The 25,768-nt window shown below is 50.5% G+C and overlaps 2 protein-coding genes and 1 long non-coding RNA gene across 6 annotated transcripts; 2 read left to right on the forward strand and 1 right to left on the reverse strand.

Annotated features, from left to right (window-relative positions):
* Positions 1–253: 253 nt before the first annotated feature.
* Positions 254–7,887, forward strand: LGALS4 (galectin 4). The gene is made up of 10 exons (XM_037820048.1): positions 254–420; positions 684–772; positions 2,034–2,238; positions 3,972–4,106; positions 6,662–6,688; positions 6,829–6,873; positions 7,055–7,084; positions 7,275–7,363; positions 7,494–7,659; positions 7,741–7,887. The coding sequence occupies exons 1-10, from the start codon at positions 376–378 to the stop codon at positions 7,885–7,887; spliced, it is 978 nt and encodes a 325-aa protein (XP_037675976.1). The 5' UTR covers positions 254–375.
* A 7,407-nt stretch (positions 7,888–15,294) lies between these two features.
* LOC119521438 lies at positions 15,295–20,486 on the reverse strand. 2 transcript variants are annotated; one of them, XR_005214350.1, is made up of 5 exons: positions 20,257–20,486; positions 19,288–19,412; positions 18,465–18,659; positions 16,473–16,702; positions 15,295–15,573 (listed from the first exon to the last, which is right to left on the reverse strand). It is a non-coding gene; the product is annotated as an uncharacterized LOC119521438 (long non-coding RNA). The 2 variants fall into 2 exon arrangements; XR_005214351.1 differs by lacking the exon at positions 19,288–19,412 and adding an exon at positions 19,653–19,743.
* Positions 16,801–19,434, forward strand: LGALS7 (galectin 7). Of its 3 annotated transcripts, none has more exons than XM_037819720.1 (5): positions 16,801–16,837; positions 17,038–17,293; positions 17,637–17,722; positions 18,452–18,653; positions 19,303–19,434. In XM_037819720.1, the coding sequence occupies exons 2-5, from the start codon at positions 17,279–17,281 to the stop codon at positions 19,414–19,416; spliced, it is 417 nt and encodes a 138-aa protein (XP_037675648.1). In that variant the 5' UTR covers positions 16,801–16,837; positions 17,038–17,278; the 3' UTR covers positions 19,417–19,434. The 3 variants fall into 3 exon arrangements, with proteins under 3 accessions (XP_037675648.1, XP_037675646.1, XP_037675647.1); XM_037819718.1 differs by lacking the exon at positions 16,801–16,837 and having other exon boundaries at positions 16,950–17,143; positions 17,277–17,293; XM_037819719.1 differs by lacking the exon at positions 16,801–16,837 and having other exon boundaries at positions 16,950–17,154.
* Positions 20,487–25,768: the final 5,282 nt, after the last annotated feature.

Here is a 25,768-nt window from a genome sequence, read left to right on the forward strand (position 1 = left end):
GCAGCCCTGCCCAACCTGCCAACAAAGGCCTGGGCAGGGTTTTATGGGCTCTGATAAGACCCGGGCAGGGCCAAAGTTCATTATCACCTCCTCTTTGCAGAAGGCCCTGGGGAGGGGGCCCTGTCCTTAGCCCCCAGGGCCTGGCCTAAGTGATCTGTGTCCTGATTGGCCATCGGTGAGGCTGGGAAGAGAAGGAAGACTAGGGGGTGCCCAAGGGGAGAAGGTGAGCCTGGGATCCCCAGAAGAGGGACCTTGTGTACCCTGTACTGCCAGCCACTCCCTTACCCTCAGGTATAAGAACCACCTGGCACCTGCCACCGTTCCCCACTCCTGCAGCTCTTCTCCCAGGACGTGCCACCAGCTCAGCCTCTCAAGATGGCCTATATCCCTGCACCTGGCTACCAGCCCACCTACAACCCGGTGAGATACCGACCCCAGGCCCTGGCTTAGCTCCAGCCTGACCCCCACATACCAATTTACCCCGACCCTGACCCTCGGCATCCCCCACCTGACGCTGGGATCTGATTTACCCCACCCTGACCCTCAAGCTATTTTGTCCACACCTAACCCTTTATGCTAACCCCTTCACCCCTTCATTTCTGCTCCCCTGCATAATGGAGGGGAAGGCTGCCTTGGTGAGGGGTAAGGGCTACAACAGCTCCGTCCCCTGACCCCTTCTGCAGACTCTGCCTTACAAGCAGCCCATCCCAGGGGGGCTCAGCCCCGGCATGTCCGTTTACATCCAAGGAGTGGCCAATGAGCACATGAAGAGGTGAGGTGTCCTCCAGGCCGGGCCCGACTGGGAGGGGAGGTACAAAATGGGGTGCGTCTCCCCTTCCTCCACCCTTCCTTGAGAGGGGACTCCAGGCCACCCCACCAGATCGCCAAAGACCAGTCCTGGTCTGGGGGCCTGGGTGGGCAGATCAGGAGGGAGTCCTGGGGGCAGGAGGAGTCAGGGAGGGCTCTCCATGAGAGGCGGCTCCAGAGCTGGGGTGTTGGCTTGGAACCGATGGCTATAACACATGTGGGGCCACCTGAGTTCAAATCCCAGCTTTTTCACTTACCAACTGTGTGATGCTGGGAAAGCTTCTATGCCTCTCTGTGCTTTAGTTTCTCATCCGTAAAATGGGATTGTTGTAAAGGAATCAGTAAAGCATTGAGAACCATGCCTGGGGTAGAGTAAGCATTATGTAACTTTTAGCCCTTTTGTATGGTCTTAAAATGATGATAGGATTGTTATTTATTTATTCATCAAGCAGCCAGGCTGTGCATAGACTCTGGGGATAGAGCAGTGAGAGGAAAAAGATTCCTTATCTCGTGGAACGGCCATCCTAGTAGAGGAGACAGATAAAAAATAAGTCAAGTATGTAATCTTTCAGATGGTGATTGTGCTATGGAGAAAAATAAGCAAGGAAGGAATTGAGGGGTGTATGGGGAGGGGCATGATCCCTTTAAATAGGGTGGTCAGGGGAGGCTTCCCAGGGAATGAAGGAGGGGAAGGAGCCTTCCAGGCAGAGGGAACAGCCAGTGCAAAGGCTCTGGGTCAGGAGTGGACTATCCTGGAGGAGGCTGGTTCAGACGGAGCAGAGGGAGCCAGGGTGGGAGATAAGGACAGGGAGGTGGGGCCGGTAACCGATGGGGTGTGGGGACTGTGATGCGACTTGGGAAGGTCCTAAAACCCCCCTGGCTGCATGTGGGGAACGGGCTGTGGGCGCAGGGCGCGAGCAGGGAGACCCGCAACCAACCGAGAGACGGACCGCGCTGAGGAGGGCGGCGGCGCGCGGTTCACCGGGGGGAGGCAGCAGCAGCCGCGCCGGCCCCGCTGAAGATGGGGAGCGGCTGGGGAAGGAAGGCAGTGGGGGGCGTCTGCCTCCTGGAGCTCTCGGGCCCGCCTCTTGGGCCCACGATGCCGAGTGGCCCCGCAGCTCCGCGTCCTGGGACCCTGGCCCCGGGTGGGTCCCCGAGGGCGGCCCCGGGAGCGCCCCGCGCGCAGGGAGGTGGCCCGGGAGAACCCGCCCCCCGCGTCCCGCCAGGTTCTTCGTGAACTTCACGGTGGGCCAGGGCCCCGATGAGGACATCGCCTTCCACTTCAATCCCCGCTTCGACGGCTGGGACAAGGTGGTCTTCAACACGAAGCAGGGCGGCCGCTGGGGCAGCGAGGAGAGGAAGAGGAGCATGCCCTTCCGCAAGGGCGCCGCCTTCGAGCTGGTGTTCATGGTCCTGGCCGAGCACTACAAGGTGGGGGCGCCGGGGCCCTCCCGCCCTCCTTCTTTCTCTCATCCCTAGTTCCTCCTTTCTCTCCTAATTTCCTTCCTTCTCTCTGTCCTCACTCCCAGCTCTTCTGCCTCCCTCTCCTTCTTTTCCTTTCCCCCTTTCCTTCCTTCCTTCTTCCCTCTCTCTTACCTCACTTTTCCCCCCTTTTTTTCCTGCCTATTAAAACTTTTCCTTTTTACCTCTTTTTTTCTCAATCTGATTTCTCTATCTTCAAAAGCTTTCTAATAAGTGTCATGCGTGTCCTTTTGTTCCCTTGCATTCTTGCAAAAGGTGTAATTTTGCTATTTCTTGTAGAGAACTCTGAACCCACACAAGCAAGAGGCGAGTACAATGAAGTCCGTGACTCTGTCACAGGCCCCAAAAGTTGTCCACTCCAGGCCCCTCCACTTTCGTCTCCACCTCGCCACTTCCCTTCCCGTATACTTTAAAAGCAACTCCCAGACAGCACATCATTCCATTCATCAACACTCCAGTTTTTTCAATGCCTAGTCACAAGCCATCACCACACCTCAGAAATTAGCAGTTGTTCCTTCTGTCCTCACCTACCCGGCCAGCAGTCCAGTTATCTCATAAATGGCATAATTTGTGGTGTTTCCTACAGTTTGTTTGAATCGGGGTCCAAATGAGGCCCGCATATTGTGACTGATCACTATTACGTGAGTATTCTGTGATGTTTTATTGAAGTATGACCCAGACACAGGAAAGTGCAGGCCACGTGCAACCAGCTCCCAGGGCCCAAAGCGGAACCCCCTCTCACATCCCCGAGTCACCCCCACCCAGGGGTGGCCTGGCTCCTGACTTCTTTTCCCGCTTGTCATTTCGCATGTTAGGGCCCCTCGTATGGCTCTGTGTGCACCCCTGCTCCGCAGCTCCCTATGCAGGCCTCCACGGTGTCCTCCTTCCTCAGTTTACCTCCTGCTAACCCCCGGGCTCAAGTGACCCAGAGAAGCCGCTCCTGGAGGGGAATTCCTGAGTTAAAGAACATGCCCAGACTTTCTTTGACCTCAGTGGGCATCAGATTTCTAACCTCGTCACCAGAAGTTAGCATTGTGGTTTGGTGTCAGGGAGAAGCGGGTTCGAGTCTGACTGTGTCACTCCCTCCGTGGGTGCCCTGGAGCCTTGGTTTTCTTGAACAATGGGGACAATCCCAGGTCCTCCCGGAGCTGTTGAGAAAACTCATTAATATCACCACACAACCTGCTATCCTGCGAGGTGGGCTCCCACACACGCCCACAGCCAAACACTCAGAACAGAAATTGCCATGACTACCTTAGAGTACACGGAGATATGATAACAAGGCCCAGGATCTACTCTAGATTTCCCAACAATACCGGCGATGAGTGGGTCCCCATTTTAGATGAAGAAACAAAGGCTCAGAGAGGGGAAGTGACTGACCCGAGGCCACACAGCCAGCACATGCCAGAGCTAGATCTCAAACCCAACTCATCGCTTCGACTTCTTCCAGTCTCCATCCCCAGTCTAAATTGTCTATGGTCTCCTATCCCCCAGACTGTGAGCTGACTTTTGACCCATTTGACCTCTGAACTGTGGACTCCAAGGTTCCTAACTCTGGGGCTGTCTCAGCTCATCCCCAAGCCTTTTGATCCCAAGTCAGACTTTGAGATCCCTGCCCCTGCTTCCTGTTTCTACCTTCACAAGGTCCTGGGAGTTGACCCCTGACCTCTCACACCCTCCAGGTGATGGTAAACGGAAGTCCATTCTACGAGTATGGGCACCGGCTCCCCCTGCAGATGGTAACCCACCTGCATGTGGACGGGGATTTGGAGCTTCAATCCATCAACTTCATTGGAGGCCAGCAGCCCCCAAGCCAGGTATACACTGCCTCCCTCCCTCATTTGCTTCCTTCCTTCCTTAATTCCCATTCGTTTCTTTCCTGAACATCTGGTCTGTGCTGGTCCTTTGCTGGGTGACGCTGGGGGACCCAGCAGTGACCAGGAGAGTCACTGGGAAGACGCAACATCACAGGCAATGATGGCTGAGAGAGGTCAGGGCTGGACAGGGGAAGCACGGGAGGTTTTGCGAGTCCAAAGGAGAGGCCTGACCTTGTCATGGGGTCAGGAAGGGCCTCCCGGAGCAGGAGGAGGAGGTGCATACAGTGAGCCAGGACTTGAAGGATGAAGGTGAGAAACGAATACCTGAATTAGCCCACAAGTTCATGAAAAGTTGCTCCATGTCATTAGTCAACGTGGAAACACAATTAAAGGCACAACGAGATCCCACTACCCACCCAGGAAGCTATAAGGAAAATGGCCCACAGTCCCCAGTGTTGGTGAGAGCATGGAACAGCCAATACTCCCACCCATGGCTGCCAGGGGATCCACGGGTACAATCCCCCCTTGGGCGATGGCTGGGCAGCATGTGTGGAAGCTGAACACACACGTGCCCGACACCCCAGAAGCTCCACTCCAGGAGCCCCACACGGCGCACACGGCCACCAGTACACACATGCTGGGATATCCACAGCAGGGCTGTATGTAAAAGACCGTAATCCCAAACTGCCGGAATGTTCTCCAACAGGCGTATGGGGAAATGCAAGCTGTCCGTCACCCAAAGATGAGAACCAATGGCTCACAACTGCACACAACAGTGAGGCTGACTCTGAGTATTAGAATATTGAGTGGAAAAAGGAAGTTTGTAGTTCATAAAATAAGAAAAGCAGAATATATTGTTCGGGGATCTAGAGACATACGTGATAGAACTACAAAGAGAGGGAAATCCCGGTAAATCTCGGTTCAGGGTCCTGTGGCAGGGGGACAGGATAGAGGCGGCACGGAAGGAAGCACTCACAGTGACAGAGGCCCACAGAGGGCTGCACCCCCCACCGGGTGTGGACCCGTCCTCCGGGCTCTACACTTACAAACTCCTTTAGTGCCCCCAGGCAACCTCATGGGGAAAAACGGTGAGTGTCATCAGCCCCATTTCACAGATGTGGAGACTGAGGCACAGGGAGCTTAAGTCACTTACCCAAGGTCACGGAGCCGACCTTGGCCTCTGGGTGTGCATCCTTGCCTCATGCTTTCCCCTATACACTTTAAAAGGAAAGACCACAGTAAAGCTACTTTTAAAGGCCCCTCTAAATAGCTGGCTTAAAATAGAAGTCAAGGCAGAAAGAAGTTAATAAGAAAGAGGAAAGAGAGGAGAGAACAGAGAGAGAGAGAAAGTGAATGCAAGTTAACCCCAGACCCTCGCGCATTGCTGGTGGGAATGTAAAATGGCGCAGCTGCTGTGGAACACAGTTGCGTGACCCTCAGAAAGTTAACTATAGAATTGCCATATGACCCGGCGATCCCACTCCCAGGTATATACCCCAAAGAACTGAAAGCAAGGACTAGAACAGATATTTGTACACTGATGTTCATCACGCTATTCACAATAGCCCAAAGCTAAAGCAACGCAAATGTCCACCAGCTGATGACTAGATAAACAAAATGTGGTTCATACATACAATGGGATATATTCAGCCCACAATAGGAATAAAGTCCTCATACGTGTGACAATATGGGTGAACCCTGAAGACCTCACATTGAGCGAAATGAATCAGACACCAAAGGACAGATATTGTACGATCTCGCTCATATGAAATAACTAGAATGTGCAAATTCTTGGAGGCAGATAGTAGTTTCTAGGTTACCAGGGGCAGGGTGGAGTTGGGGATGGGGAGTTAAGGTTTGACGGGTACAGATTTTCTGGTCGGGGTGATGGAAAAGCTTTGGTACGATGGTGGGACCGTAGCACATTGTGAATGTAATTAACACGGCTGAACTGCATATACTTAAAAATGGTTAAAAGAGAAAATTTAGGTTGTATACATGTTACCATAACAATAATTTAAAACGTTAACTGGGAAGGGGAAAATTGTTCTGGGCAAAAATGTGGAAGAGACAGAAACAAATGGACAGAGAGAGTCAGGAAGAGCCCAGTGGGCTGGTTCAAGTGACCCCCAATGGCGGGATCCCCCAGTGGCAAGAACGTAGAGTGAGGGGCAGGCGGTGGTTAGAGATGAGGAGCGCGGGGGTGCGTTGTGTGGGGTCTCCGAAGAGGTGCTGAGCAGCTGACAGTTATCATGCGGTTTCTGGGTTGAGTGGGGGGGGGGTGAATATTGGTCCTGGGACAGCTGGAAGGACAGCGGAGGGGAGGGGACAGATCCTAGGATTAATAGGCATTGTCCTTTCGGGGTAGCATGAGGTTCCCTCTGCATTGGCGAGTCCCTTTCCACTCATCAGCCATCTGGGTGCTGCCTCTTCACCCCAGAGTTCCCTTGGACAGTGGAGGTGGGGAGCTGCTTGGGGCAGGCATCCTCAACAGCCTGCAGTCTCCAGTTTGGGGTCCCCCCTCATCACCTCCTCTCTCTTCTGTGCCCACACAGAGACCCATGATTACTCCAGCATACCCAGTAAGTACCTGCTGGGGTGTGGTGGTTTTCCCTTTGGCCCGGGGTTGGGGGGTGGGAGTGCTCAGTGGCTGAGGAGGTCCTGGGGCAGCCCAGGGCCCACCAGCCCCCCTGACCATCCCTGCCTTCCATCCTGTGTGTAGGGTCCTGGACAGAACTTTCAAGCACAGAAGTCACGTGACTTGGTGGTAAGTGGAAGGTTGTATGGGCACTGGGAGGAGGGGGTGGGAATTGGGTGGGAAGAGATGTGAGGGGTCGGATTTCCAGTTGTACTAACCCAGCACCTAGAGAAGTACCTGCCCGTAGTAAGCGTGTTGTAAATATTTGTGAAATATTGTAGAATAACATCTCCTTCTCCATCCTTTACAGACCATGGAGGGACCCCCAATCTTCAACCCGGTAAAGTGTGCTGCAGGGGTGATGGCTCCGTGGTGGGCAACTTGAGGGGAAGCAGGACTGATGGTGGGGAAGGAAGAAGACTGGAGAGGGGAGCATTTCCCAGAAGTGGGGATCCTGTCTGAAAATTTGTTCCCGAATCTGGCTTTTGGTGACGGGAGAGAGGACAGGACCCCATGTTCTCTTCCTACAGCCTGTGCCATTTACGGGGAGACTGCAAGGGGGGCTGATAGCCCGAAGAACCATCATAGTCAAGGGCTACGTGCTCCCTTCAGCCAAGAGGTACAGAACCCCCAGGCCCCTCCCCCATGAGGGACCCCAGGCCTCTTCTCACACAGCCCCCTGATCCCTCCTCCCTTGGGGAACCAAGAGCTGAACCCCTGTCTGACTCTCCCCTCCATCTCTGCCCCAGTTTCGTCATCAACTTCAAGGCGGGAGCCTCGGGGGACCTCGCCCTCCACATTAACCCCCGCCTGAACGAGGGCTCCGTGGTTCGGAACAGCTATTTGAACGGCTCGTGGGGAGCCGAGGAGCGGAAAATATCCAACAACCCATTTGGTCCTGGGCAGTTCTTTGATGTGAGTCTGGAGCCTCTTTCCACCCCCCAACCTCCAGGTCTCTGTCCTGGCCCTGACCTCATGGCCCCCCTCTCCCTGCAGCTGTCCATCCGCTGCGGCATGGATCGCTTCAAGGTCTACGTCAACGGCCAACACCTCTTCGACTTCTGCCATCGCCTCAAGTCCTTCCAGAATGTGGACACGCTGGAGATCAAGGGTGACATCAACTTGTCCTATGTCCAGATCTGATCGATCCCCTGGGCGACAGCCCTTGGGAACACAAAGAGGAGGACCTCCCAGTTCACCCAATAAAATGTCTGCGGGTGCCTCAGGAGTGTGTGTGTCTCTGCCCACCTGCCTCCCTGCAGCTTCCTTCCTTGAGTCAGTCATGTAGTGTCCATTCAGCCATCCAGTCACCTGTTGTCTTGGTTTCCCAGCTGCTAAAACAAATACCTTACAGTGGGTTGGCTTAAAAAATGGGAATTTATCGGCTCATGGTTTTGGGGCTAGGAGAAGTCCAAATTTGAGGAGTCAGCAAGACAATGCTTTCTCCTTCAGAACTGTACCATTCTGAGACTGGCTGCCAGTGGTCCTTGGTCTCGGCTTTCTGTCACACGGCAATGCACATGGCAGTATCGTCTCCTTTCTTCTCCAGGTGCCACTGACTTCCAGCTTTTTCTTGTGGTTTTCTCTTTCTCTGTCTGAATTTCCCTCTGATATAAAGGCCTCCAGTAATCAGGATCAAAGCTCAACCTGATTCAGTTGGGCCACACCTTAACTGAAGTAACATCTTCAAGAGATCCTATTTACAGTGGGACCACACCCACCAGAAGGCGGGCCAAGACAAAGAACATGTCCATACTGGGGTACACAATTCAGTCTATCAATCCACCACACCTGTCCATCCTTCCTTCCATCATAAGAAATCTAGTTACATGCCAGGCTCTGATCTTGGGGATTTAGATACATCGACTCGTTCACTCCTGAGAACTCCAGGAGGTAGGATCCATTATCATCTGCCTGTAACAGAGGGCACAGAAAATTTAAGCAAATTTCCCCAAAGTCACATAGCCCCTCTTGCCATGAAACATCATTTTCATGGCTTCCAGGGAATAGGGCCTGGACTTCTTTTGGGGGTCATTGTGTTGAACACAGGTTGGTGAGGCCAGTTCTCGTCGGGCCGGGCAGGCCACGCTAAGGAAGGCTTCGGGCAGCTGGGAAGAGGGAAGCTCATGGCCAGATGTTGGCTTCAGAAAGTCCCTGATGGCTGCCACATGGAGGGTAGAGCAGAGATGGAGACTGTGGCCAGGAGCTCAGGGCAGGCCAGGCAGGGGCCTGGTGGGAGAGGTCAGGGCTGGCCCAGGGCCAGGCATGGGAGGGAGTGGGGAAGGGAGACTCATGGCTGGTGGGGGGCAGAGAGGAATCTGGGACGAGGCCCAGGGGTCCAGCCTGGGGAACAGGGGATGGTGGGCCGCCCCGAGGCAGGGACCCAGGAGGAAGAGCAGGTTTGGGGGAAAGGTGAGGGGCTTGTGTGCGGGTTTAGCCAGGGCTCTGAGGTCAGGGAAGGAAGGGAAGAACAGATTCTGAAGGCCTTCACCTCCCCGAGGGTACCCCCTGCCCACTTTCAAATTTAACAGGTTTGGCTTTCCTGTAATGGGTTAGCAAGCTTTGGGACAAATGACAGTGATGAATCAAGAAGTTCCCTCTATTATTAATTGCATGAAATAATTAGAATGACAAATGAAGTTTTAACTTTTGCACATATGAGGGAACTTTCTGGAATGATGGAAATCTTCCAAATCCTGGGTTACACAGTTTTGTGCATTTGTCGGATTTGTACATTTCATGAATACATAAATTTCACTGCACAGAAAGAACCATAAATACTGTACTCTAGTTAATGAAATCCTTGCCAAAGTGTTTAAGGGTGGTGTGTACTGATGTCTACAGTTTATTTTGAATTGCATCAACAAATAAGATGGATTGATAGCAGGACAGAGGGACAGACAGACAGATCAATATATGATAAAGCAAACAGAGAACAATGTTAATTGTAGATGTAGTTGGAGGGTATTCAGGTATTCATTGAACAATTCTTTTAACTTTTCTGTGTGTCTGAACATTTCATAACAAAATGTTGGAAAAATACATTTGCATTTTATAAAGTATCATATACAAACTGTAAATTTTTAGGAGTTATAATGGTAATGCAGTTTTGTTTAAAAAGATGACATCTTTTATAGTTATATACCCTCTATATGGATAAAATTATATATATTATTTATTTTATATATAAATATGCTATAAATATGATTTATATTATATGCAAAATAATGTATCTTAAAGGCAAATAGCCCGATAAGAAAATAGGCAAAGAATTTGAGTAGACGTTTTTTCAAAGAAGATATACAAATGGCCAATAAGCATAAGAAAGGATGTTCAACATCATTAGCCATTATGGAAATGCAAATCAAAGCCACAATGAAATACCACTTCACACCCACTAGGATGGCTATAATCAAAAGATAGATAATAACAAGTGTTGACAAGGATGTGGAGAAATTGGAATCCTCATATATTTCTTATGGGAATGTAAAATGGCAGAGTGGCTGCAGAAAACAGTCTGGAGGTCCCTTAAAGATTAAAAATAGTTATTGTATGACCCAACAATTCCACTCCTAGGAATATTCGCAAGAGACAAGGAAACACATGTCCACACGAAAGCTTGGACATGGATGCTCATAGCAGCATTATTCACAATTGCCAAAAGGTAGGAGCAACCCAAGTGTCCATCAGTGAATGGAAGTTTAAAGGGAATGTGCTATATCCATTCAGTGGGATATTACTCAGCCATAAAAAGGAATGAAGTTCTGATACATGCTCCAACATGGATGAACCTTGAAAACATTATGCTAAGTGAAAGAAGTCAGTTATGAAAGGCAACATATTGTGTGATTCCATTTACATGAAAGGTCCGGAATAGGCAAATCCACAAAGATACAATGTCGATGGGTGTTTGCCAGGGCTGGGCTGCAGGGAAAATGATTGGTTTGGGGTTTCTAGAGTTAGATAGACATGATAGTTGCACAACCTTGAGAATATACTAAACACTACTGAAGTGCACACTGTAAAAGAGGAAATTTTATGGTATTGGAATTATCTCAATAAAACAATAAAGTAATATGGAGGGGCAGGAAGGGGATGTAGATAGGGCAGAATTGGCTGTGGGTTGATGGCCGCCAGCCGGCTGAGAGGCACAGTGGAGTTCATTAGACTGTGCTGTCTACTTTCATCCATGTTTGAAATTCTCCATAATAAAAAAATATACTAAAGATACAAACAATAGCTGTGAAGAACTGTTCACAATGAAAACAACAAAGAGAATGACAAAAGTCTGGCCTCAAATTCAGACAAGACAAGCTATGTGCAGACTCTGGTCGGATGTCATATGAATGTTCATATGCCTTGTGGTCCTGCCAGTTAAGAAAAATAAGAAAGGAATGCAGTGTAGATGGAACACTAGATCAATTCCATTTATTGGTCAGGCAAAGGAGTCACCTGGGTGGACGTGGCTGGCACATCACACATGAGAATGTGTCATTTGAATCCCAGCTATGTAGGCTGGGAATAGAGACAGAGACCTGAAACTTCATCAAGAGGGGTTTGAGTATGTGGCAAATTGTAGTTTCCAAAGGTGGCTTCCATAATATCTCCCATTGCATGGCCTGTCCTACAGTGTGACTTTGTCACTCTACTCATTCAGAGATAGGGTTTACAGCCCACCTGCTTGAATCGGGGCCAGTTTACAACTTGCTTGCGACCAAGACAACGTAGCAGAAGTGAGGGGACGTCTGGAAAGCTGATGCAGCGGCCAGCCTGCGAGCTGGCATGCTCGTTTCAGAACTCTGAGTTGCCAAGTAAGAAGCCTGGCCACTCTGAGGCACAAATATTTTCAATACTTATTGTGTGGATGAAGAGGTCTGCTGGTACTACTGTAACTAACAATATTTTTCAACCAAGGATACAGCTTCCAAGGATTATGTTAAAGAAAACGATCTTTCTGCAACTCTCCATGTGCCACCTGCAAAGTTCCCATGGAGGAGCTGTGGTTGGCAGCCTCTGCTGAGGTCCCAGATGACAGGCAGCATCACCCGGCAGACATGAGAGGAGAAGCCTCCCGAGGGTCCAGCCCCAAGCTTTCTTGTCACCCCCCCCACCATAGAATCTTCCAGAAGCAAGCCAGCTCTGCAGTGCCCTGTCTGAATTCTTAACCCACAGAATCCTCGAGCATGATGCTAGGTTTGGGTGCAATGATGTGTCATGCAGCGAATTTATCTGGAACAAGAAACTTCGGTTGGCAGATGGCAGATGATGTGCAATTATGCTGTCTTCCCAAACCCCACTAACAGTAAACACTGACACCCAAATGGCATGTCCTGGCGTGTGTCCCCGGGCTTTAAGGCACCTCATCAAGCTTAACCCTTTCATTCCTCGCTCTACAATCCCATAAAGTAAGGACCGGCTCTTATCTCCATTTTACAGACACAGAGAGAAAGTAACTGCCTTAGATCATACCCCCAGGAAATACAGAGCTCAGGATACCAACCCAGAGTTGTTGTTTAATTTTATTATTTCATTATTTTTAAATTCAGTTTTATTGAGATATATTCACAAACCATACAATCATCCATACCAATCCAGAGTTTTTGATCTTAACCACTGTGTTGTAAGAGATTTAAAAAAAAAAAATCATTGTGGTAACACATATAATCAAAAATTTCCTATTTACATTCACAATGTTGTGCCACCATCACCACTATCCACTACCAAAACCTTTCCATCACCCCAAACAGAAAGTCTGTCCCCATTAAGCATTAGCTCCCCATTCCCCCAATCCCCTCCCCACCCAACCCATGACCCCTGGTAACCTCTAATCTACTTTCTGTCTCTATAACTCTGCTTTCTCTAGATATTTCATCTAAGTAGAATCACCCAATATTTGTCCTCTTGTGTCCAGCTAATTTCACTCAGCATAATGTTCTCAAGGTGTCAAAGGATTTTTAAAAGTATAAACTCTCAGAGACAAAGAGATGTGTAGAGGAGGCAACAGTGACAAATCTGGGAAATGGGTGAGTGGTAACTGCTGAGCAAATCCCCCAAACTGAATCCTAAACTGGAGGAGGGGAAGTAGAGAAGAAACGCAATTTTGTAGCCGGGACCCCCAAACGGCTCAGCCACCAGTGCCCCCAGCTGCTCCTGGAGGTGGGACTGAAGCAGGAGGCTGGGGGCTGACGGAATCCCCAGGAGGGTGGTGGAGGGAGACTCAGGATGACAGCCGCCTGGGGGCGCCGACCGCCACCCCCGGCAGGTAGGGACAGGTGGAAAGGGCAGCCAGGTGAGAAGGCGCCAGGACTGAGAACTCCAGGAAGGCGAAACTGAAGGAACAGCTGACGCATCCGTACATATCTGTCAAGGGACAGATGTCAGGGATTCGATTCATAAGGAAACCAAACCAAAGAAGGCAATCATTAACTCTGGGGAAAATAAAACATCACGCAGGAAAGGAGGAATCCTCGCGCGTCTGCCATCTGGCTGGCCGGCGGCGAACGATGCTAACCTTGTCTCGGGAATGTCAACACCGGCATCGATCTGCCCGAGAGCGCTTTGTAACTGCGGGGAGAGCAGGAGGGGGTGCGGGTTCGCGACGCCGGGAGCGGGGAGGCCAAGGAGCGCTCCGTCCTCTTCTTCCTTGGTGGGAAGTCAGCAGAGAATGCCCAAACTAGAAGCATCCAGAAGTGGGAATAAGTAGATTATTTAGAGCTATGGAGGTAACGATTCTGCTAAAAAGAGTGTTCTGCCCCTGCGCACGGGGCAATGAGATGGGGTGGGGAGAAAAACTGCCATTTGTCACCACAAGCTTTGTAGAAAGGTCTCTTTAAATTCTCTGCAGGTATTACCTTTGGCTGTATTAAAGTTATTTTTGCGGCATCAATCTCCCTGTTTGGAACTGACATCCTACAGCCTCCCCTGGATACTTTCCTCACCACCTTGGGGTCTAAAGCTCTCAATGGGTGGCCCACCCTGGCACATAACTTGATTAAAAAAAAAAAACAAAAAAACCCTCCCCTGTCCGCTAGAGGGAGCGCTCGCTTTCTCCCAGCGCTGTCATTGGCTCTTACCCACTCGGGCCCTGCAGGGCGCGCCCTCCTCACCCTGCCCGGCTGAGACGCCCCACGTGGAGCCACCCCACGCGGAACCCCCATTCGGCGCGGCCACCCTCAACCCACCCAGGGCCCCTGTGTCCTCTCCATCCCCTAAGAAGCTGTCTTTGTTCAGCCCCACTGAGCAAGGAAAGAAAGGAAATGAAGGAAGAGAAGAAGGAGTATTCTGTGTAGTTTACAATTTAATCATTGAACTTTGCACGAGTTACTTATTACTGGGAAATGTCTACTAGACCACTGAAATACTTAAAAATTAATGTATTTGGTAATAAAGCTTAAAAATTTTGAGAGTTTACACTGCCTTCCCCACTAGGTGGGACATGACTCCCGGGGATGAGCCTGGATCTTGCATCGTGGGATTGGGAAAGCCTTCCTGACCAAAAGGGGGAAGAGAACTCAACCAAAATAAGGTTTCAGTGGCTGAGAGATTTCAAATGGACTCCAGAGTCACTCTGGAGGTTATTCTTATGAGCTAAATAGAAATCCCTTTTTAGTTTTAGTGTATAAGAATAGCCAGAAGGAAATATCTGAAACTGTGGAACTGCAACCCAAATAGCCTTGATTCTTGAAGATAATTGTATAACTATGCAGCTTACACGGTGTGACTGTGTGATTGTGAAAACCCTGGCTCTCACTCCCTTTATCTAGTGTCTGGACAGATGAGCAAAAAAAATGGGGACAAAAATTAAATGAAAAATACGGTGGGGCTGGGGGGAATGGAATGTTTTAGGTGTTCTTTCTTTTATTTTTATTCTTTTTTTTTTTTTTTTGAGTAAGGAAAGCATTCAAAAATTGATTGGGGTGATGAATGCACAACTATATGATGGTACTGTGAGCAACTGATTGTTGTAAATATATCTCAATAAAACTGAATTAAAAATTTTTTAAGAGTTCAACTATGTTTAGAAATGGGACAAAACATTACAGAAAAGACTTTCCCTTAAAAGTGATTGGACTGATAAAATTCACTGTATTTATAAACAGAATTGTAAGATTTCAATTGGACTTAAAATCTTAAGGAAAAAAAATCAGGTTTTTTATACATGTAATTTTCGTCATTTGAAGGTTAATTTATGAAATGAAAGAAGCCCCTGAATTATCTTTTCTGTGCACAAAAACAATCAAAATATCATCAACGACTGAACTTGATGCAGTCTGGGATTTTAAATTTTCACAACTACCCATTTGTACAATCAGGTTACATTTTACCTAAATTATTTCCCCCAAGGACACCTACATACAGAGAACCCAGTCTGCGCCCTCTGCTTCCCCACCCCCACCCCTTTATTTTAATGGCAAATGAAACTCTGTGGCTGTCAAAAGCTCAAGAACGACAGCAGTTTCCTAGGGCAGGTGGGAGGGCGAAGGAGAAACTTGATTAGGTTTCATAGATCCACACATTTATCAAAACTCATGGAACGATGCTGTTAAAATCTACATGCTTTATTTAATGCAAATTATATATTGATTAAAAAAAGAGCGTTGGGAAACAGTGCATTAATTAATTCCACAGAAAAGCTCAGGGAAATATTATTTTGGGATTGACAAAACAGATAAAGGACATAAATGAATAAGAATCAAGCACGCAACATAGCTGAAGCAGGAGAAACGAGCTGAGTTTTTAAACAGATAAAAGAGTGGATGCAAACATTTGGCCAATCATCACAGGCAGGTTAGGACAGGGCTGGCTCCCTGCAGGTGAAGAAAGATGAAGCTACAATGAAGAAATACAGTAAAAAGATGAGTCATCAGGAGACACAGTTGCAATGTATATCCAGAGAGTGAAGCATAAAGAGACCTAAGGAAACTCTTATTTTAAGGAGTAATGGAGTTGACCACTCATGGAAATTGCACCTGTTGGTGGTGTCAGAGCCAGAACATGTACTGTCCTTTCTATCGTCACTGAAATGTCCCCAGCCCGGGCCCTGGCTGCTTCCTGGCCGTGTGGCCTCAGCTGAGCACCTGCCCTTCTCCAAGCCTCATTTTCTCCTCTGCAGAATGGGGGTGCTTGCAGCCCCCACCCAAATGCTGCTACCCAGGCTCCCTCTCGGAGTCCATTGCTCCCCAGAATGGTAGAACCATAGGTAAGGGGGATGGGAGACAGTCTGGGAGGCCAGGGGAGGGGAGGTGGTTTTGTGTTGGGGTGTCTCCACCCAAATTTTCCATTCCCCAGCCCGCCTCTGCCTCAGGCTTCTTTCCCACATGCTGGGTGGGGCAGGGGAGAGCGGGGGTGGGGGGGGGAGTGGAAAGCGCAGAGGAGGGCTGCTTAGGAGAGGTTTCCCCTGGGCCCCCCTCCCCTCTCCCACCCTTGCCCTGCCTCTCCTCTGCCTTCCAGAACCATCTCTGAGCATTCTCCCCCACCTCCCCACCCTCCTGGGGATTGGGGGCCTATGGGGGCTGGAAATGGGACGGGGTAGAGGGTCCCCACTTTGTTCTCTTTCTTGGTGTGGGTGGTGGGTGGGACCTAAGGGGGAGGGGGAGGGGTAGCAGCTCTGGAAGAGACTGCAAGGAAAGGAACAGAACAGGGACACAGGGGACAGAGATTCCCCACGAGTCAGGGAGAGACAAGGGGGAGGGCATTTACAGAGACAGACTGAACAGAGAGAAACTTACAGAGATGAAGGAAGCACAGCTGTGTGTCTTTGGCAAATTGCTTCCCCTTTCTGAGCCTCAGTGTCCTTGCCTGTAAAATGTGGTGATCAATGTCCCTCCCTCACGGGCTTGTGAGCAATGAATGATTTCTTGCACACCCCGGGCAGGCTCAGAGGCTCTGTAAAGGGAAGCTGTTGTCACTGTCTTTTATTCCTTCGCTTCATCCGTGTACCAGGCCCTGCTCAAGGCACCTGGAATACAGCAGTGAACAAATAAGGCAAAAGCCCTGCCCCCTTGGAGCCCACATACTGTCACTGTCATGGTTGTAATGGTTATTATTGCATTTACAGAGTTGGGGTTTCAATGAGGACAGACCTCAGCCCTAGGTAGGATGTGCTACAGCCAGGACAGCGGGGTCCACAGTCCCAGCCCTGCCCGGGACACTCAGGACCCAACTTTTCTACATATAAAATGGGCATGAGAGTCTTTACTCTCTGCCAGACAGCAGGAAGACAGGACTGGCCGGGCGGTGGTGCAGTGAGCAATCCCTATAATGATTACTATCATTTTTGTCACTATTATTAAGAGCTCCAAGGAGAGACAGGCAGTGAACCTGGGAACCCACAGAACGCGGAGGTGGAGGCAGAGACCCCAGGAAGAGAGCTCTGCGCCACCCTGGCCCCAGGGCCAGGGTCTGTGCCAGGTGTGGGCGGTGGGCGGGGAAGTGGGTGGGGGGTGAGTCACCAGGGCCAGCCCCACCCTGCTTTTTCTTAAAGGCCCCCCAGCTGTCCCCACCAGCCACCCTTGCCTGTCACACTGTCTCAGCCATGGCGGAGAGCTATGTGAGTGTTCCAGGGGCACCGGGGGCTTGCTGAGGAGGTTGGGCCCGTGGCTGTCCCTGCTGGGCAGGGCAGGAGTGGGGGATGACTGAGATTGACCCCCCCCCCAATTCTCTCCATCTCCCTCTTTGCAGCCTCCTCTTGGTCTCTCTCTCTCTGAACATTCTTCTTTTTGTCTCTCTCACTCTTTCTCTCTGTCTGAGTCCCCTTCCTCTCCGTGATCCTTTTCCTTTTCTGTTTTCTGCTGGTCTCTGTCCTGTTGACTTTCACCCCAGCTCTGCCCCATCTTTTGTCTCCCTGTTCCTCCCTGGCTCACTCCCCCCCCCCAACACCCCTTCTTTTGCAGACCATTCCCCACAAGACCTCGCTGCCCGAGGGCATACATGTGGGCACCGTGATGAGAATTCGCGGCGTGGTCCCCAAGACGGGCAGGTGAGGCCCCAGGGAGGGTGGGAAGTCCCGGGTTCAACTCACTTCCAACTCTTGCAGAGATTAGGGCCCCCCACCCCCACCCCAAGGCCATCTCTGCCCATCTGAGTCTTTGTGCGCTCAGGCCAATCCTAACTTTCTGAAATCTGGGTGTCTTCACTTATCTGTCCCATAACTGTGTGGCTGGGTCCCAAGTCTCCCTAAGAATCTGAGAGTTCCAGGAGAACCTTAGGGTTCCTAGCTATTGTCGTATGACTTTTGAAACTGGGTTTCAGGGATTTTGGAAATAGGGGGGATGGATGCCTTGTGATCTGGAGGTACACTGGGCATCTGGGGGTCCTTGGCAATCAATCCTATGACTTCAGGCCTTCTAGGAATCTACAGTGTCCTGGAAATATCGGGGTCCCTGGCTATTGTTCCTATTGCTATGGGAGTCAGAGGTTCCCTGGGGACTGGGGACACCCTGGCCATCACCAACCATGGCCCCTTGACAGGTTCCAGATCCTTTGGAAATGAGGCGGTCCTGGTCTGGGTGGATGCGTGCCCAAGCCCCCGGGAAATTTTTGATGCCCTGGGAATCCCCACCCCTGGCCATCAATCCACCACCCCTTCCTCTAGAGTATCTGATAGCTGTAAATTTGGGGGGGCTCTGGGAATGAGATGTCTCGGCCATTGGCCCTTGACATTGGTCTGAGTGGGTTCCTGGCCGTCACATCCAACCGGCACCCCCAGGTTCCATGTAAACCTGCTGTGCAGCGAGGAGGAGGGCGCCGACGCTGCCTTGCATTTCAACCCCCGGCTGGACGAGTCCGCGGTGGTCTTCAACAGCCTGGAGCGCGGCACCTGGGGCCGCGAGGAGCGCGGCTCGGGGATTCCTTTCCAGTACGGGCAGCCCTTCGAGGTTCTCCTCATCGCCACCGATGACGGCTTCAAGGTGTGTCTGTGGGACAGGGGGATGGACGTCAAGACCCAAGTCCCTGCAGGGAGGGTTGGGGGCGGGGGGCGTCACGGGGGCTGCAGAGGCGTGGCCAAGGAGAGAAGGGGCGTCCCTAGACCCTCTGCCTGTGCTGATGCCGCTCCCACTGGCGTCCCAGGGGCGGCTCGGCGGCAGGGGCGAGGCCGGGATGAGCGAGAGGGGAGTGGCCAAAAGGGTCTCTTAGTGTGGTCCCCAGCCTGGCCATCCCTGACCCTATCCCTGTTCATTCATGCCCGAGGTAAGGGTTCTCCGGCAGTGAGAAGACAGGTTGGGAGACCGGGTCCCAAAAGACATCCTAGCGGGGAGGGGTCGCTCCAGACCCTCCAGATCCCAGACCGTTCAAAGAACACTTTCATCTGTAGCGAGACAATGACCGCCGTAATAATAGTGATAATATCAATCACCAACACTTAAAAAGCACTTATGTGCCAAACATTAATAACCCAATCCCCACAAGAGGTTAGAATTAACATCAGCCCCATTTTCCGGACGGAGAAACTGAGGCCCACTGGAGGATTAAGTGATTTGCCGAGGGTCACGCAATGTGAGTCCGAGCCGGGATTTGAACCCCTGCAGTTGTGTCTACACTTACGCTCTCCCCCTGCAGACCGTGGTGGGGGACTCGCCCTTCCACTTCTTCCGGCACCGGATCCCGCTGGCGCGCGTGCGCGCGATGGAGGTGGGCGGGGACTTGCAGCTGCAGTCGGTGCGGATTTTCTGAGCCAAAAGGAAGAGGGAGATTCGGGGGGGGGTTCGGGTGGGGGTCGGGACTTTGGATGGCAAATAAAGTCTTAGCCTCCTGCGCGCCTGGTCTGTGTCTGCGTCACCTTTTTACAAATAAGGAAAACAGGTTCAGAGAGGCGAAGACACTGACTTAGGGTCACACCGCGAATCCGTGACCGAGAAAGGATTCGAACCCGGTTTCCTTCGGGCAGTTTCAGTACGGGAAAGACTTACGAGGGCTGAGAGTGAGTCGGGACATGTCTTGATGCAGTTTGCACAGCGTGGTGAAAACTGTGAGTGCTTGCCTGGAGTGGTTGGGGATGATCTGTTGGAGATACGTATGGGACTCAAACCATGCCTTTGCGCTTCCACCGCGCATCTAATCGTCCCCCAAAAGGGTCCTTTTGCCAAAAGGGGGAAATGAGCCTCCCGTGCGCCCCCACACTCTTGGTCCTCCGGGGACCCCGAACTCACAGGGGGAGGGTGTATAAAATGTATCCCTGTGCCCCCGGCCTCCCTCCACCTCATCGCTCGCAGCCCCTTCTCCCCAGCGCGGGGAGACGGCCCGCGCGGGCGGGCCTGGGAAGCAGGATCCCGGCGTCGCCACCCGCCCTCCCGCCTCGCCTCGCTTCTCCCCGAGTCCCGGCAGGCCCGGGCCCGTGCGCGCCTCGGGGCAGACGCGCATTACAGCTGCAGCTGTCCCGCGGAGCGGGGTGGGGCCCGAGGGGTCGGGCTCCTGGGTCCCCGCTGCCGTGGGGAGCCCCATCACCACCCCTCTTCCACCTCGGCTAACACGACCACCCCGAAACCCCCCAGCCCTACTCCTAGTGATTCTGACCTGGGCAAGGGGAGCGGGCGCTCGGATACAGACGCTCAAGCCACCCCCCGCCGCCAGGTGGTGGTGTTCGAGTCCCCAGGGAGGTCGCGGTGGCCCCACTTGGAGGCGGGGGAGGAGGCAAGCACCCCGCTAGCGTCCCCAAGGCCCTCTAAGTGGCCGCTGGGGGAAGGGAGACCCTGCCGGGTGGCAGCCTTCGAAAACCGAACATTTTGGTTTCCCGGCTCCCGGCGCCTGAGTTCTCCAGATCTCGTCCGAGCCACGCCCCCCGCGGGAGGGGCCCCCGGGCTTTGGGCCGCCTACCCCGCGCAGCCCGTGCAGGTCGCCCCCTGGTGGCCGCTGCAGACGTTGCCATCGTGGCAAACGGAGACGCAGGAAGCTCCGGTCCAGTTCCTGGCTTCTCCCGAACCCTAGGGCGGCGCGGGTGGTGGAACGACCAGGCCCAGCAGTGGCTGGACTCCAGGCCTTTAAGGACCGAACCCTTTTCTGCCCCTTGAGACCCTCTAGTGAGCCTGCCACTCCCCACTTCTGGTCCATGACCGGAGTGGGCGAGGTAGGGACGAATCCCTCCCCTAGTCGGGGACCTGAAAATTCCTGGATTTCCCCTGCCTCCATTTCCATATTTCCCTATAACCGGGAAACCAACACTGGACGCTTCCTCTGGACCTGCCCCCATGCTGGTGGGTGCAGGCGACACAGCGTGACTGAGAGACCCCCCCGGACCCTGCCCTCAGGGCTTCCAGTCTAGGGGCAGACAGACTAGTACCCACACAGTGGTCAGGGCTGGGATGGGGTCAGCATTGGGCTGTGAGAGCCGGAGGGCTTGGCTCAGGGATGTGGAGGCTGAGGGCGTCTCGGAAGACCTCAGGGAGATTGCACATTTGAGCTGGGCCATGCAAGGGGGAAGGCAGGTGCAAAGGCTCTGAGGTGTACAGTCCCATATGAAGGTCTGATGGCTTCTCACAGTTCTCTGCAGCAGAGATTCTCCTCCCTGCTCTCACCCCACAGAAATCCAAGGTTTCCCTATTCTGTGATCTCCTAGCTAGCCCCTTGGCAATGGCTGACCCAGGGGACCTTAGTGAATGGTGAATTGGAATTTCCACCCTGCCTCACCCTCCAGCCATTGTTAAGCTAAGACTCATCCCTGACCATTGTCTCTGTTTATCTCTGCCAGCTGTGTCCTGTACTCAAGCCCATTTCCTGCAGCCGATAAAATTTCCTCCCTTGGGCCCAGGGTGACTCAAAGTCAACATCTACATCAGTATTTTCCAATGACTGGCACCTCTTAACCTCCTTTGTGGTGTTACCTAACATTTTTCTTCCATCTACTCTTGTTTTTTTGTTAATTATTTCATTCAACATTCATTTATTGAGCATCTACTATGGGTCAAGTCCCTTCCAGGCCCTGGGTATGTGGAAAAGACAAGGATCCTTGCTCTTGAAAAGCTGAATTTCTAGTAGGAGAGACAGACAATAAATAGGGGAGAAAAGGAAATTATATGATATTAGTAGGTGTAAGTGCTATTGGGAAACACTGAGAGAGTCATGGGGGAAAGTTTCCAGGCAGAGGGAAAAGCAGCTGCAGTGTACCTTAGCTCCTTCCTCACCTTCCAGAGAGCTTTACTCAAATGTCACCTTCTCAGAGGCTCTCATTGACAATTTTATCTAAAATTTCAGTTCTGCGCCCCCCCTCAGCCTCCACCCCCTTAACCCTGCCCTGTTTTTCCTCCACTGCACTTACATATCATAGCTAATGGGAACAGAGTAGGCTAGAGTAGCACTGGGGGCTCATGTGCAGAGTGACAGAGATTGAGAAAGATCCAGAGGCACAGAGAGATACAGAAACAGAGAGAGCTAGGGAAAAAAGAGATGGAGGGAAACAGACAAAAAAGAGAGACATAGAAAGACAGGGAGAGAAACAGAGGGAGAACATGGAGGCAAAGAGAGATACAGAGCAAGAGATGGAGATTCAGAGATGAGACAAAGTGAGAGGTAGGCCACAGAATCAAAGAGAGACATGGAGACCCACAGAATCAGAAAGAGACAGAAAGACACTGAGACGCATAGAGTGAGGCAGAAAGAAATAGAGAGAAAGGGAAAAAACAAAGATGGGGGATGGGGAGGGAAAAATGACTTGGCTTTCCCAGTGCAGGGAGGCCTGGCTGTACTGGGCACGTCTTCTCCTTGGACACTGTGCTGGTTTGGATGTACTCTGTCCCCCAAAATGCCATTATCTTTGATACAGTCTTGTGTGGGCAGGAAATGTATTGGTGTTGATTGGGTTGGAGACTTTTGATTGGATGTTTCCGTGGAGATGTGATCACTCAACTGTGGGCAAGATCTTTCATTGGATAATTTCCATGGAGATGTGGCCCCACCCATTCAGCATGGGCCTTGATGAGTTTACTGGAGCACTGCATAAGCTGACATAGAAGGAGCGATCTTGCTACAGCCAAGAGGGACACTTTGAAGAAGGCACAGGAGCTGAGAGAGGAACTGCAGTGTACAGAGACGTTTTGGAGACGGCCTTTGAAAGCAGACTTTTGCTCCAGAGAAGCTAAGAGAGGACAAATGCCCCAAGAGCAACTGAGTGACGTTTTGAAGAGGAGCTGCAGCCTAGAGAGGAATGTCCTGGGAGAAAGCCATTTTGAATCCAGAGTTCTAGAGCAGACACCAGCCATGTGCCTTCCCAGCTAACAGAGGTTTTCCAGACGCCATTGACCATCCTCCAGTGAAGGTACCCGATTGTTGATGCGTTATCTTGGACACTTTATGGCCTTAAGACTGTAACTGTGTAACTACATAAACCCCCTTTATAAAAGCCAGTCCATTTCTGGTGTTTTGCGCCCTGGCAGCATTAGCAAACTAGAACAGACACCCATGGGATGCTCTGTGTCCTCACAAGCTGTGTGAGTTTATGGTCCTTGCCACCAAAGGATGGTGACTAAAACAAGGAAAGATTTCCAAGAGTCTAATTAGCAAATCTCAGGGTATAAACATTTCTAAGGATCTTAATAAAGATTTGCATCACATGAAGCATTTAATTGCAAGCAGCAGAATCTCAGCATAACCTGGATTAAGCAGAAAAAGAGTTCATTGACACTATGCAACAAAAATTTGGGTTGTTGCTCTAACTTCAGCCATGGGCTCTTGTTTCTCCATCTTTCTGCAAGGGCTGGCCTCCTTCTACAGTGGACTTCTTTCATAGGAACAATAGAGTGGTTAAGAATTTGGCTCTGGAATCAGACTGTGATATTCTAACCAGTTCCACTAGTTACAACCTGAGTGATCTTGGGCAAGTTATTTAACTTCTCTGACCCAGGGTATTCATCTGCAAAATGGCGAGGCTAAATTGTATTAGGTCATAGGATTTTGATGAAGATCCAATGAGCTAAAACCTGAAAAGCACTGGCACACAGCAGTGTTTGATTAACAGTAGCTGGTCTTACTTTATTGCTATCGTCTGGGGAAGTGACTCCTGGCAGTCCCACACTCCAGTCCTAGAGGGAAGCCTAGAGGAGAATTTGATTGGTCCAATTTGGATCTTGGCTTATCCTTGGACCAATCATTGGGGCCAAAGATGGAGAACTTCCATTGGTTCACCAGGATCACATGGCCACCTCTAGGGGGCTCCCTGTAGGGTGGGTTTTCAGATCCTTGGGGAAGGTGGGGGGAGTTTCCTAAAGATAAAGCAGAGAGTTCTTAACAGATGACGGAGAAGGAATACTGAGCCCCGGGGTCCACCTAAATATTCATGAGTTTATTTGTTAGGCAAATATTCATTGAGTGTCTGCCAGGTGCCTCACCATGTGCCATGGGCTGGGGTTGAAGCTCTGAATTAGACTGGTCACTGCCTCCAGAGAACCCCCATAAACAATGAAGATGCCGACTTTACAGCAGGGGGGCCCAGGTGGAAGTGTCTGGGAGGACTTTCCCAGAGCCTCTGTGCTGAGGCCTGAAGGGGGTTCAGTTGGATTATGGCTGCCATATTTGCACATTTTTAAAGACTCATTGAATAGATTAAGTTTTATTTTTATTTGCCTGTGTCAGCTTTAAAATATTACAATTTTTTTTTTTTTTTTTTTTTTGGTAAAAGTAGAATACGCAGATGGTACAAATTCCAAAAGTTAAAAAAGGTATACAGTGGAAAGTAAGATGTTATTGGCACAACTGATGAAACATGGCTGGTTAATTTCCTGATTTTCGTGGCCATCTTCCAGTGGTTATGTAGGGGAACATCCTTGTCTGTAGAAAATATAAGGTATTTGGACGTGGTGGGGCAGCCTATGGCAACTCATTCTCAAATGGTTCGGGGGGTGGGGTAGAGGTTGTTGTACTCTATTTACAACTTACTGTAAGTTTGTCACTGTTTTAAAATTTTAAAATTTGTGCCTTCCTCCCTGTTCCAGTTTGCTAATGCTGCCCCTTTTGCAAAACACCAGAAATGGATTGGCTTTTATAAAGGGGGGTTATTTGGTTACAAAGTTTTACAAAGTTACAGTCTTAAGGCCATAAAGTGTCCAAATTAAGGCATCAGCAAAGGGTACCTTCACTGGAAAAGGGCCATTGGCATCTAGAAAACCTCTGTTAGCTGGGAAGGCACATGGGTGCTTGCTCCCAGGTTGCATTTCAAAATGGCTTTCTCCAAAGTGTTGCTCTTGGGGCATTTTGTCCTCTCTTAGCTGCAGCTGCTCTCCGTCTGGGCCTATGTGGCTCTTTTAAAGTACTCCAGTGATCCAATAAAGACCCACCCTGAATGAGTGAGGCAACACCTCCATGGAAATAATCCAATGAAAGGTCTCGCCCACAGTTGATTGAGTCACATCTCCATGGAAACACTGAACCAATAGGTTCCAACTTAATCAACACTAATACATCTGCCCCCACAAGACCGCATCAAAGAATATGGCTTTTTCTGGGGGGCATAATATATACAAACCAGCACACTCCCTTTGTCTGACTTTGGTATTAGGGGAACAATGACCTGATAAAATGACCTGGAAAGTGTTCCCTGCTTCTCAACTTTCTGAAAGAGTTTGAGTACGACTGGTGGTGTGTATTCCTTTACTTTTTCATACACTTTCCAGTGAAACATCAAAGCCTGGGCTTTTCTTTGTGGGAATTTTTTATTTTTTCATTTTCCTCTTTTCCCTTGCTTCCTCCACTCATCACAGGAGCTAGTTGCCCTATGGCCAAGTCAAATCTGTATGTTTAAGTCCAACTATGGATAAGTGGTGTTTTTTGTTTTTTTTTTGTTTTTTTTTTTTTTTTAGCTTTTTATTTTAAAGTACTTTCAAACTTAAAGAACAGTTACAAAAATAATACAAACCCCATATAGAGATCCCCAGCATATCCCTGTCCTCCAAGACCCTCAGATTTACTAGTCTTAACATTTTGCCACATGTTAAGCATATCATTCTCTTTATCCATAAACCTATCAATCAATATATCTCTCCATCTGTTTGTCTATCAGTCCATCACTTGAGTGTAGGTTGTATATATCATGCTTCTTGAA

This window comes from Choloepus didactylus, chromosome 27 (assembly GCF_015220235.1).
Source record: "Choloepus didactylus isolate mChoDid1 chromosome 27, mChoDid1.pri, whole genome shotgun sequence".
NCBI lineage: Eukaryota > Metazoa > Chordata > Mammalia > Pilosa > Megalonychidae > Choloepus > Choloepus didactylus.

Coding starts and splice junctions, on each gene's coding strand:
- LGALS4 (XM_037820048.1), top strand. CDS start 376: ATGGCCTATATCCCTGCACCTGGCTACCAGCCCACCTACAACCCG. Junction 421..683: donor ACCAGCCCACCTACAACCCG/GTGAGATACCGA, acceptor CCCCTTCTGCAG/ACTCTGCCTTACAAGCAGCC. Junction 6,874..7,054: donor AGAAGTCACGTGACTTGGTG/GTAAGTGGAAGG, acceptor CATCCTTTACAG/ACCATGGAGGGACCCCCAAT.
- LGALS7 (XM_037819718.1), top strand. CDS start 17,005: ATGATTACTATCATTTTTGTCACTATTATTAAGAGCTCCAAGGAGAGA. Junction 17,723..18,451: donor GTGGTCCCCAAGACGGGCAG/GTGAGGCCCCAG, acceptor CGGCACCCCCAG/GTTCCATGTAAACCTGCTGT. Junction 18,654..19,302: donor CCACCGATGACGGCTTCAAG/GTGTGTCTGTGG, acceptor CTCCCCCTGCAG/ACCGTGGTGGGGGACTCGCC.